The sequence below is a fragment of the Marmota flaviventris genome, chromosome 5 (assembly GCF_047511675.1).
Source record: "Marmota flaviventris isolate mMarFla1 chromosome 5, mMarFla1.hap1, whole genome shotgun sequence".
Taxonomy (NCBI): Eukaryota; Metazoa; Chordata; class Mammalia; order Rodentia; family Sciuridae; genus Marmota; species Marmota flaviventris.
In genome coordinates this window covers 144,245,979-144,258,341 of record NC_092502.1, presented here as the reverse complement: position 1 = coordinate 144,258,341, position 12,363 = coordinate 144,245,979, and the positions used below count along the sequence as shown (strand labels likewise).

The 12,363-nt window shown below is 41.3% G+C and overlaps 1 protein-coding gene across 3 annotated transcripts in view; it reads left to right on the top strand.

Annotated features, from left to right (window-relative positions):
• Positions 1 to 12,363, top strand: part of Adamts12 (ADAM metallopeptidase with thrombospondin type 1 motif 12) — a 299,954-nt gene that overhangs the window by 219,482 nt on the left and 68,109 nt on the right. For all 3 annotated transcript variants that reach the window (XM_071612648.1, XM_071612646.1, XM_071612647.1), the window contains 2 exons: positions 8,596 to 8,840; positions 10,247 to 10,385. In XM_071612648.1, the coding sequence (XP_071468749.1) occupies positions 8,596 to 8,840; positions 10,247 to 10,385 (384 nt within the window). The remainder of the gene's footprint in view (positions 1 to 8,595; positions 8,841 to 10,246; positions 10,386 to 12,363) is intronic.

Genomic DNA, 12,363 nt, shown 5'->3' with positions numbered 1-12,363 from the left:
GACTTCTGATAATCCACCCTCACCCCAAATCAGCTATGTCCCTGTGCAGGTTTGCTTTCAGTGAAAATAGTCCTCATGTCCTTTGGCCCCATCAATGAACCCCAGCTTGGGTGTGGGTTTCTTGGGAGAAGGAAATAGGTTAGACTTGGAGACAACTCAGGGTTTCTTATTTGAGCTTCCCCAGATGTACCCTGAGACAAGAATCCAGGAACAAATAATTACTTGGGAAATAGGATGTCCTGGGAAATACCAGTAAGGAGTTGAGAAGTGACAGAGGGAAAGCTGAGAAAGGATGTATCATTGAGCTGTTGACATTGTGTCAGAAGCCGGTGTAGAACTTGCACATCTTGAATTTTCCCATCGGAAGGGTAAATTTGCTACCCACAGGGATTCTGATGGTTCTTGGCACCCAGGGAATGGTGTCAGCCTTCAACTGTTTATGCCTCAATGTGTTCCTCAAATCTCCCATCTGTCGTGGTCCAGGCTGCCTGGGGTGGGTATTAGGTTATTAAATCTCTGGATTTTGTGGAGATGTCAATATTGGAAATAGAGAGTCCAGCAAGCTCCACAGCAGGCAGGCCTGAGGGAGAGAGGCAGTCTGCTACCTAGAGACGATGCCATGAACTTACCAAGTAGGATCCCAAGAGTATCCTGTGTGTTCTTCATTTGATGATGTGGCATCTTGCTCCCTAGTAAACATAAATTTGTTTAAATTCTATTCCTGTATCTTAATTGTTGACTACTGAACTACTAAGTTTAAATTTTTAAATGTAATTCAGATCCTTCTCTTTTAGAATTAGCACTGAAAGATTTAATTTCCTGTTTTTGATTGATAGCTTTATTTTGGATGAGAGGTATCCTTCAGATTACTTGCTAGGGATGCAAATTTAATAATATGTTTATGTGAATTTAATAACTTAATATGTTTTAAGCTCATGATTAAGCACCCTATGATGGCTAATGTCTTTTGATCTTTGCGAAGGTGTTTTATACAAGTTTTCCATTATTTAGATGTGGCCTTATTTCCTTAAATTATAAATTTAAAAACTCACTTAAAAAACATATTTCTGAGCCAGGCATGGTGGCACACACCCATAATCCCAGCGGCTCAGGAAGCTGAGGGTGGAGGATCACGAGTTCAAAGCCAGCTCAGCAATGGTGAGGCATTAGGCAATTCAGTGAGACCCTGTTTCTAAATAAAATACAAAATAGGGCTGGGAATGTGGCTCAGTGGTCAAGTGCCCCTGAGTTCAATCCCCGTTGCCAAAAAAAAAAAAAAACAAAACATATTTCTGCATTTAACCTCATTTTTATTTATCCATAGAGATTCTTTCTTGGGCCTCTGATATGCTGTGCTCCTAACATTATGGTAACTCCTTTGAAAACCAGAGTTGTCATCCCTGAATATTTTCTATTTAACCTTTGAGTCACTTAGAAAATGGAGGTGTTTTTTTCCCCCTCTTTCCTAGTCCCTTGGGGAAGAGAAAAAGAGACAAGTAACATCTTGCTCTCCCACCCTGCACTCATTTGGAAGTCTCAGAGCCTCTGGCCACAGCCCCACTGCTGAGTATTTGACTTCTCTGTGCCCCTTCATGCTTTCCGTTCTCCTTTACCCATTTGCTACCCACAGGAATTCTGATGGTTCTTGGCACCCAGGGAATGGTGTCAGCCTTCAACTGTTTATGCCTCAGTGTGTTCCTCAAATCTCTCTGACCCTGCCACCCCAGCACACTGTGGAAATTGAATTTTTATTCTGGACTCTGCAGCATCCACTAAGGAAGTCTTGACTCCATAGACCCACAGGACATTTGCGAGATCCTGCCTTTGCTCTATGCTTAGTGAGGCTATATCACCATAAAATCCTGGCTATCCCCAGCCCACTATTTAAGTGACACAAAAAGTGAGGTAAAATTTTGGGAAATGCAACTAGATTGCATTGGAATAGTTAATTAATGTGAAGTCCAAAGTAAAAAAAAAAAAGGGAACTTAGTTCCCCTCTTTGAAGACATCCTGTATATAATTCCGTCTTTTTGTTTACATGCTGTCTTGTATTGCTGCCTTATTTCACCTTATGTTTAATTTTTTAACTGAGAGCAGAATTGTCATTTAGTCTTTGCATTACCCTTCTCAATTCCAAACTACTTGTCTGAATCTACAGTAAGTATTCAATAAGTACTCATATAAATTTGTTTAAAAAGTTTCTCTTAAGACTGATTTCATATTCCTTTGGTAATAAAGGAGAAAAAATCATTAACTATTCTACAGTTATGCTAAGGGAATATCCGAGAAAGAACTTTTCCTCTTTGATGTCCTGCCTACAGTTTGGCCCTGGTGTTGTTACTCCTTGGAAACACAAGCCAGCCTTTTGGGTCAGGGTCCCTTCCCTACTGTGGCCCAAAGCCATAAATTGGTATCATTGCTCCTGTAATGCATGTCTGAAAATATTCTGTTGTCATCTCTCCTCTCCCAACTGTGGTTTCTGTGGTGGGTGGCAGTGGATTATTTCAGGAACTTGATGTTTTAACTCTTATCTCCCTGGTCAAAAGAACATGGCCTTTGCTCTCAGGTATCTGTGACTTGCGGTGGATTATTTCCAGAACAAGTATGATTTTGCAGCCAGTCACACAGGGGATTGTGATTGTTTGGACATGGCTTTGATAGTCCAGTGCTTATGCATCTGATCCTCAGAGTCTCACTATCTGTTCACACCTGTGGCCCCGAGAGAACCCAGTGTGTTTTTTTCTGGGGGAAATAAGCAATCATCAGGCAATACCAGGAATAGTGAAGCTGGAGAACAGGTGGAGACTGGCACTGGGAAATCATGGAAATGCATGGTAAATTTCTCAGAATAATTCAACAGTCCTTCAAACCCTGCATGGCCAGATTGATCCATGGCTTCGCTTCTCCCTGTGTTCTTTTCCTTTAATACTTACTTTGGCTCACAGCTCTTTTTAACAGAGTCATTTAAAAAGAAATATAAGTGAAAATGTCTGCAATTAAAGTGGCCTTGGTGGTCAAACACTGCTCCTCCTCCCCCTCCTCCTCCTTCTCTCAGGAGACCTTAGGAATGGAGGGTCCCTATTGCCCTGGACTATGAAGGCATGAAATATTAGACAAATTCTTTGATTTATTTCTTATGGGTGCTCTAAGAAAAAATATGATGTGGAATTAAAATAGGCTGGCTGGCAAGTGAGCAGGTTCTATTCTAAATGACCATTGGCCTTGGAAAATTAACCCTTGGACCTCAGCTTCTGAGGCTCCTTCTGACCCTGAGTGAGAATTTTTTTTTAATTGTCTCTCTTCTGATAGCCTCAGGACTGATCATACCTGTGCATATCTGAGAGTTGAAATTGGGCAGAGTTTGAAGGGGAAGGTGTCTGTCTCCCTGGCCTTCATGGATGTCCCAACAGAGCTTCTTTCTCTGTAGAGATCTGTTTAGTAGATTTGAGGCCACGCACCTGATGGTACCATAGTTCTCTTTAATTAGTACCATACTTGAGAAACATAAGCCTCCTTAAGTAGGCTCCCCATAACAGCTTTCATTTTCCACTGTTGGAGAAAAAAAGTAAATGGTATCAGGCATAGTTCCATGGTTACTGTGATAAAAAGTATCCAGAAATGCAAAAACTTGGGCCCAGAATACAGTATCCTATATAGAGATATTAATAACTGCCTGATTTGTTTGTTCTTCATTCATTTATTCATTCATTCACTCACTCGTTGATTAAGAAATGTTAATTGAGGATCTATTGTGCAGTTGTCCTGGAGGACTCTCCCCACTGCCTTCTCTGTCTTATACCATTGAAGTCACTGACCCAAGACTCTGCTCTGAAACTTGACCCTTAGACAGGAATTAAACAAGGAGCCTGTTCAGAAGGAAGTTGATGGACATTAAGCTTGTTTTTTCCAAGAACACAGTAGGCTTATTTCTCAGATCTGTAATCTTTATCCTGATCTCTCATGGCCGTATTTTTGGCCTAGACGTGGACCCTTTGTAGCCCAGTTTCCTCAGTCTTGGTTTGTTTCCTGCTGCTTACACCCCTGGATTCTGTATTGCTTACCTGCTTTGGTGTTAGACATCAGCTAGCTCTTTCCTGACATGTTTTGGCATCTTGGACTTCTTAAAACCACCACTGTGGCCTGCTTCTCTGGCCTTAGTGAGCTTCTCTGGACTTTGCTCTTGCTGGGTCCTGTAATCACTAAGCTCAGCTGGTCTTGTTCACACCGCTTTGCTAGTTACTGAGAATCAGGGACCCATTATCTGAGTTCCTGGGAACTCTCATATGGCTAACTAGGCTACTTAACTCAGTGCCCTAACTACCAGCCTCAACTTCTACCTCCTTACTCTGATCATAACCAGAATGAGCTTAGACTTTCATCTCAAAACCTTTTTATGTCACTTGAATAGTTACCATGTAAAACTCATCTTTAATAATATGGATATAAACAAAATCACAAATATATTTAGCAGATTTGTTGCACATAATAGAGTCATAACTCTCTTGGCATGATACTTAATTTAATTTCCTCTTTCTGAAACAACATACATATAGTTCATTTTCATAGTTAAGAATATTAAAGAAAAAAATAGGAGCTAGGGATATGGCCCCACGGTAGAGCACTTTCTTAGCATGTAGAACACCGTGGGTTCAATCACAGCACTCCAAAAGTAATAGTAACAGTAATCTGCGATTTACAAAACAGAAAAAGAACAGAGAAAATCCCTGTTCTATAGAATCTGCAGCTTTAGAAAAGGAAATTCTTGGAATGGAGTAAAAGTAACAGTGGCCTGGAATTGCACGTGTACCTAACCACCTAGGTACCCACCTATTATGTGCTTGGTTCTTCTGGTGATGGCTCCCTAGGCTCTGCACTAATCTGCTGGTTGGAAGATAAAATGCACATAGTTATGAACTGACAACATTCACAGGTTCTGTTGCAGCCACCTTCCTAATCCCATAATGTTACATGAGGTTTCCTGGGAAACATGCTATAGAACAGACTCTTGTAGGGCAAGGTGTCTGCATCCCTGGCCTTCTAAACTCTGAGGAAGTAGAACCCACCACTGCATAGGCAGGAGGAGGAGCTGTGGCAGGAGCGTGGAAGGTCTGCACAGGACTGGCCAGTGGGCAGAGGAGACATTTTCGGAAGAAATTATATGCTTCAAAACTCAAAAAGTAGCTCCTGTACTATACCATGAAGTTCAATGTGTTTGCTGTTAATTTCAGAGAGAGGAGAGACCACTCCTTGATTTTAGGTGGGTGACTAAAATGAGATGGTCAGTGCTAGAGAGACGAGTTCCCTGGCAACATACAAATTTGCCTGGCATGGGAGAACCCAATGCTAGGAGCTAAAACATGAATCCAAGTTTAGGGGATGAGGTCTGGATTAAGGCAGTGCATATAGAAAGGATGAGCATCACATAAGACAACATTCCAGAAAGAATCCAGGTTCATAATGATAAGAGGGGACATAGCTGTCATAAAGCCAAAATGGAGTCTGTTCTGCTGCATGTTTCCTAGGAAACCTCAAGTTGGAATGGGTGGGAGGAGAGGGAGAATGCTTGGACACTCTGCTTGAGAATTTTCTTATCAAGAGGACTAAAGACTCCCCATGGTTTAGGGCTGTAATCCTTTGTTCTAGAAGCATTTAGGACAGGAAGCTGCCTTTATCTGTTCCTTCTCTTATCTTTCCTTTCCACTGGCTTCTAGAGAGACAGTTATATTTGCTCACCATGTGTAACAGGATTCTCTTACCCTGATAGGCCTCTCTTGAAATAATTAATTCTAAAACTCTAAGTCAAGGGCAAGTCAATCCAACTTCTTTTTATTGCTGTTGTTTTATTCTGCTTCTTTTTAATTTTTTTAAATTAGTTATACATGAGAGTAGAATGCATTTATGCACTTTGTTATACATAGATGAGATATAATTTCTCATTTTTCTGAGTGTACATGTTGCAGAATCATATTGGTCACGCAGTCACATATATACATAAAGTAATAATGTCTGTTTCATTCTACTATCTTTCCTATCCCCACATCTCCTCCCCTCCCCTCCCATCAATTCCCTCTACCTAATCTAAGGTAACACTGTTCTTCCCCTAGTGTTTTCCCTCTCCCTCCAATACTGGCAGGAGTGGCTAATGTTTCACAGTAGAGAAGATGCAAGAAAATTGATTTTGCTTGATTAATATGTTCATCGTTCTTAACTCTTTGGAATTATTTTTACCAATCCTTCTTCTATCTAAAATCTATGCAGATACAGCACTGATATATGATGAATGCTTTATTTTAGTAGAAAAATCAATCTGCCCACGATAAATATTTCCAACTTTAAAATTCTCTAAATGGAAGAATAAAAAGTAAACTGTTTTTATCATTTTTCTCCATCTCTTCCCTCCACCCATTTTCTATATTTTTATTGATACATTATACTTGTACATAATGAGGGGTTTCATTGTTACATATTTGTACATACTTGCAATATAACAATATACTTTGTTCTATATCATTCCCTTCACTTTTAAAGCTAGGAACAAAGTGGGAGGTATAATATTTAAAGTGATTTGATTTCCCTGCATGAGTTCTGCTATGAGAAGGCATTCAACACCCTGTCAGAAGATGGTTACAGATAGCAACACCCCAAAGGCATTTTTAAAAATTGCATTAGCTTCAATTATATGTGATAAATATCTTCCCCAAGGTAGTTTTGCATCAGTCATTTTAATCAGCTGTTTCAGGCAAGTGTATGGGAGCCAAATGAAACTTAATTGAATACTACAAGACTCATACTTTGGTTCTTCTGGATGAGAGCTTGCAATTTGAAAAATAAGGCCAAGGTTATGTCCTATATCCAGTTTCTGAGCAAATCATTGCTGCTGAACAGGCCAATGTTTGACTCCCAGGACTCATACTACTTTCATATTTGAGGGAGACAGAGCAATCAAGAACTTTCTGATGACTGAGATGAGGGTCTTACTTGTCAGGCTGAAAAACCCTGTGTATATGAAAATGAAAGGAAGATTGATAGCACAGAGGAAGGGGATCAGAGAAAGAGAGGAGGGTAGGTAATGGGAAAATACTGGAGAATGAAATCCACCAAATTATGCTATTTCCTTGTGTGAATAAAGCACAATGAATGACATATATACACACTAATTAAAATAACAGTAAAAATAATAACAATAATAAAAGGAAGAGCAGAAGAGAAAGCAGATTGGAGGAGAGAGGAGAAGGAATGGGAAGGTATTGCAGAATGAGGTTGATCAAGTGGTGTGCATGTATGATTATGACATAATGGATCCTACTATTATATAATTATAATATTAAATAAATAACATATGTATAATTATAATGCACCAATTAAAAAAGACTAGTATATATCTATGGGGAAATTAATGGGATGATCAGAGCCTTAAAACCACATTTTGTTTGAAAAAGTTAAAGAAACAAACAATAGTCAGCTTAGAGGAGAATAAGATTGTTGAACACTAGAGTGAAGAGAGCCCTCAAATGGCATCGTTCAGTCCCCTGCCTTGTGAAGACAACGTTCAGAGGAGTTGAGTGAATGACTGAGAGTCACAGAGCTAATTCATGATGTAGAGACTAGAAGACAAGTCTTCTGACTCCAGTGCCCCAGGGCACCTTTCATATAACCTTCTCTAAGTCCAGGTTCTTTCCATTCTGTGAAGTGATGTCTCTCAGGCTAAATCACACTGAAGCATGACATGCTTGCCATAGAGCCTGCAAATGGAGGACACTGCTGTGCGAATTCCTTCTTCACCAGCGCGCCTACCACCATGACAACCAGTAATCGAGGAGAAGACTGTGATTAGAGCTGTTCGTCATCTCTACGTGGATATCCACATATGCTTTTTCAGGAGGCTGGATAAGAACACATGAAAATAAACTACAAATTCCTATTTTAGCAAGACATTAGGGGGAAGGGGAGGGGCTTTCTAATGAGTGGGATTGTCCAACAGCAAAGGCTGTACCCAGAACTAAGTTTCTCATCAGGGCATGTATTCAAACAAGCCAGGTGGCAATCAAGGAAAGATTTCCTCCAGAATTTTCTTAATGAATAGAAGCCAGGATTAAATTACTTGTAAGACACTTTTTTTTTTTTTAACTTGCTGGCAATAGGGAGGAGGAGAAGTATGTATCCAATGCTATGTTTAGAGAGACTCATCTGACAGCAGCGACAAGTGGCGGAGGGAGTGGCAGAGGGAGAAATGCTGGCAGAAAGCTGGCTGGGAGTTGTAACATTTTTAATTAGCAACATAAAATCACAGAAAAATAGATGCTGTATTCACCAAAAAAAAAAAAAAAAAAAAAGCTACAGCGTCTAATCTGCATTTATTTTACCTCTTCTCACAAAACTGTTTACACATTGAGTTGCAAAGCACCTGAAAATTCTGCTTCTGGCCAAGCTCTTTAAAATTCTCAGTAACTGGTGCTTCTGCCAATCCCAGTGGACATCCTGCAAGGGTACAAGAGAACAGGGACACAGGGAGGAGGATAAACGAAGGGTCAGAAACAGACTGTGTTCAGCCAGAAGCTAGCGTGTCTTTTTAACTTTTATCTCTTCAATTCTCAGGTTATGTTGACATCGGGCTCATTCCCAAAGGAGCGAGGGACATAAGGGTGATGGAAATCAAAGCAGCAGGAAACTTCCTGGCCATCAGGAGTGAAGACCCAGAAAAATACTATCTGAATGGAGGATTTATTATCCAGTGGAACGGGAACTATAAGCTGGCAGGGACGGTCTTTCAGTATGACAGGAAAGGAGACCTGGAGAAACTGATGGCTCCTGGCCCCACCAATGAGTCAGTGTGGATCCAGGTAATGCAGAGGGAAAGGGAACTGCAGACGTGGATGCTGTGTAGCCTCTTTTCCTTTTCCAGGTATTTGCTGGGGCATATGAAGTAAGAATCATTAAAACTTCTTCTAGCAAAGAAGAGAGAGGGGAGCAATATATTTGTGGTTCTCATCCTTTATTGCTTAGGAATTGCTAAAACTCCCATAACAAAATGCCAGTGGCTCTCAAATCCCCCATTAGGAAGTCTGAGTTGTTTCCAGGCTGGTTTACTTGAGGGTAATTATTCGTCAAACATGTAACAGAGCTTGCAGCCTATTGTCAGTGTGACGTGTGACGTGAGTCTCCAGGTAGCTTCCCAGCAGTGGGGAAGAAGGTACATGCTGGCAGACGCTTGTCCTCAGGCAGAGGGTTTGCCTTTGTGAAGCTCTAGGAGGAAGAAGGTGTTAGGATGCAGTATGTGCTCTTCAGAGGCACAAGGACTTGTCGTTCATTTTGGTGTTGAACTATAGAAAAGAAAAAAGGCATGACTGTACTGGTAGAGGCAAGGCAGACTGGGAACAGCAGATACTCCAGACAGTCAATCTAGCCACATTCAAAAGTTAGAGGTCAGGGTTGGCAGCTGTGGTCCATGACTGTCAGCAGACTTTATTTCTGACCTGGTCAGAAGGGCAAAAAGATGTACATGTTGGAATCTCAACCCCAGGGAGCAAATAATTCACCACCTCTTGAGTTTAAGGTGAATCTATTTCAAATGTGCTGTAGGATGACCTACAGGATAAGGAAGTGAAGGGACAATCCCAAGGCAGCACACATTAGCTAAAACCCATGACATTCTTATCCCAGAATTACTATGCATTAAAGGAACTAACCAGCTGAGAGCTAGGATAGAGCATCAAAAGACAACAGCAAGGGCGTGATAACAGTTAACATTTATTTAGTGCTAATCTTGTGTCATGTTCTAATAACTTTACGTGTATTTACTCATTTAGCCCTCATCATAACCCCATTAGTAAGTACTGTTATTACTTAGTACATGAGGGAACTAAGGCACTTACCTGTATTCACGAAGTTGATAATTACATAAGACACAAATGACCTATCAGCTGGTTGGTGGAGAGGACACTCCCTGACATTCTCTCAGAGTAATGTCCATGTGATTGGACATCCCCATTTACAGAAATGGAAATCCAACCAAAAAATAACGGAATGGAGACTATATAGATATGGACAGAGGTAGAGGGAGGTATCAAAGTAGAGGTACAGACACAAATATGGACCTAGATATAGGTCCATTTAATGGTATCTGTTTCAGTGTATATTCTCTTAACTACTTTCAGATGATGGACCTTTGTGTAGAGTTTTGACCTGACTGTGGTTTGCAGTCTAAAGTCATGACATCATGTTTTGTCATCCCTTTCTTGCCTTTTAGCTCCTATTCCAGGTGACTAACCCAGGCATCAAGTATGAGTACACAATCCGGAAAGATGGCCTTGACAACGATGTGGAGCAACTGGTGTACTTCTGGCAGTTTGGCCGTTGGACAGAGTGCAGTGTGACATGCGGGACAGGTGAGGGACAGCTACTGTCACTAGGAATCCTAGCCACCTTCCTAGAGTGGTCCTTAGAAGCATCTTAGCCAGCGGTTTGTACTCCATGTTCACGGATCTGCAGGGTGCCAACATGTGGCCAGGGGCCCTGTGGGCAGTGACAGTGTAGAGATGTGGCTTAAAGGCAGAGGCACTTCTGCTCACATCTCATTGGTTGGCCTTAGTCACTTGGACATCATCTACCTGAAAAGGGAGGTTGGGAGAGATGAAGCAGCACAGGTTGTTTGGGGAGCATAGCTGTCCACCATGGTGCCAGACAAACTCTCCAAGGCCTGTGAAGGCAGGTTCAGGGCCTGTGGGTACTTGGGGCTTTCCTTCATTTAAAGGGCTCTAGTAATAGCACCATGTGTGAAGTCTCCATTTCTTTTCTCTTTTAGATCATGTCCAAGTTGATTCTAAAACTTTTTGCCTCCAGCCTATAACTACTGCCTATAAAACTAGGGCAGCTGCAGAGTGAAGAGCCAGAATCTGGGACCCAGCAAAGGGAATAAAAACTGAAGGAGTGAATGGGTCAGGAGGCCAGGCTGCCTCTCCATGGGCTGCCCACTCACATTCTCAGACTCTGCCGGATCCTTCACTGGCCTCACCACTCCAAGAGATATTGTAGAAAGAGGTCTCCCAACGACCGTTGGGTCATGCACCTTCAACATTATTTTCCTGATTCAGCCCAGAAAACCAAGGTCAGCTTTTAGAAAACACAAGGATGAAGACCTCATTTTACAAAGTATGAGGTTTAAAAATGCTAAACCTCTGGAAATGGGTTGGGGACAAGGGTGCTATCTGTGGCTGCAGCCATAAGTGGTGTTGGTGGGAGAGTCCATCCTGTGATTTCCCCTGGTGTGTTAGCATTTCCAAATGTACTGACCTCCTGTCCCACCCTCATTGCCCAGAGTGATGGGAGGGGTTCCAGAGAAGCAAAGGTCATTTAAGCAGAAAATCAGTGGATGAAAGAAACTTCCCCAGAGGAGCAGTTGTGAGGAAAACGAAGTCACTGTGAATGTAGTTACCAGTACTTTTTCAATTTATGATCCTCTTTGTTCTTGTCTTTCAATGAAGTTCAAGTTGAAGCTTTAAGTTTAAATCATTTGTCCCAGAACATCACAGAGTAAAACTTAACCAATACTAACGGGGCAGGGACTCCCAAAACAGGAGACCATCCTCCACCCCTCCACCCTCTTTTATTTCAAGACAGGATGAACCCTTTGATTCATGTGCAATATTTCTAAACGCCAGGAATAAAGAGATAAGTGGCTGGGTTTTGCAATGATGATAGTGTTTTAATCAGCTTTTTTGTCACTCTGACTAAAAGACCTGACCAGAACAATTAGAGGAGGAAAAGTTTATTTGGAGCTCCTGGTTTCACAGGTCTGACTCCATTGCTCAGGGACTGAAGTAAGACAGAACATCACGGCAAAGGGATCCGGGAGGAAGGCAGCTCAAGACATGGCAACAAGAAAACAGAGAGAGCTCTGCTCATCAGGGACAAAAAGAGCATCTTTGGGCTCACATGAAACATAATCTCCTTAGCTTTAACTTCTTTGTGGAGTTTCTAGACTCAAAGAGCATAAATATTACGACAATGTTAAGAAAAAGGGTTTCAAAAAGGTGGGAGCCTTACTTTTTTGTCTGTTGTTATTATTTTAGTTTTTCAGTTTTTACCTGGGAATCATTTCAAATATACCAGAAAAATAGAGAATGTAATAGCAAATCCTGTGCACCAACCACTCAACTTTATCATATTTTACCACTGGGTCATGTTGGTTTCAATTTTCATTTTTCAAGAGAAACATCCCACAACTAGGGTTAAGGAACATACCCCAGCTTCACATTCATCCTCTTTTCCCCAGAGTTAACACAGGCATGAAACTAGTGCTTGTTATTCTCATGTATGTCGTTGAACACTTCTGCTACACGTGTGTACAGTGATGCCTATTTCTTA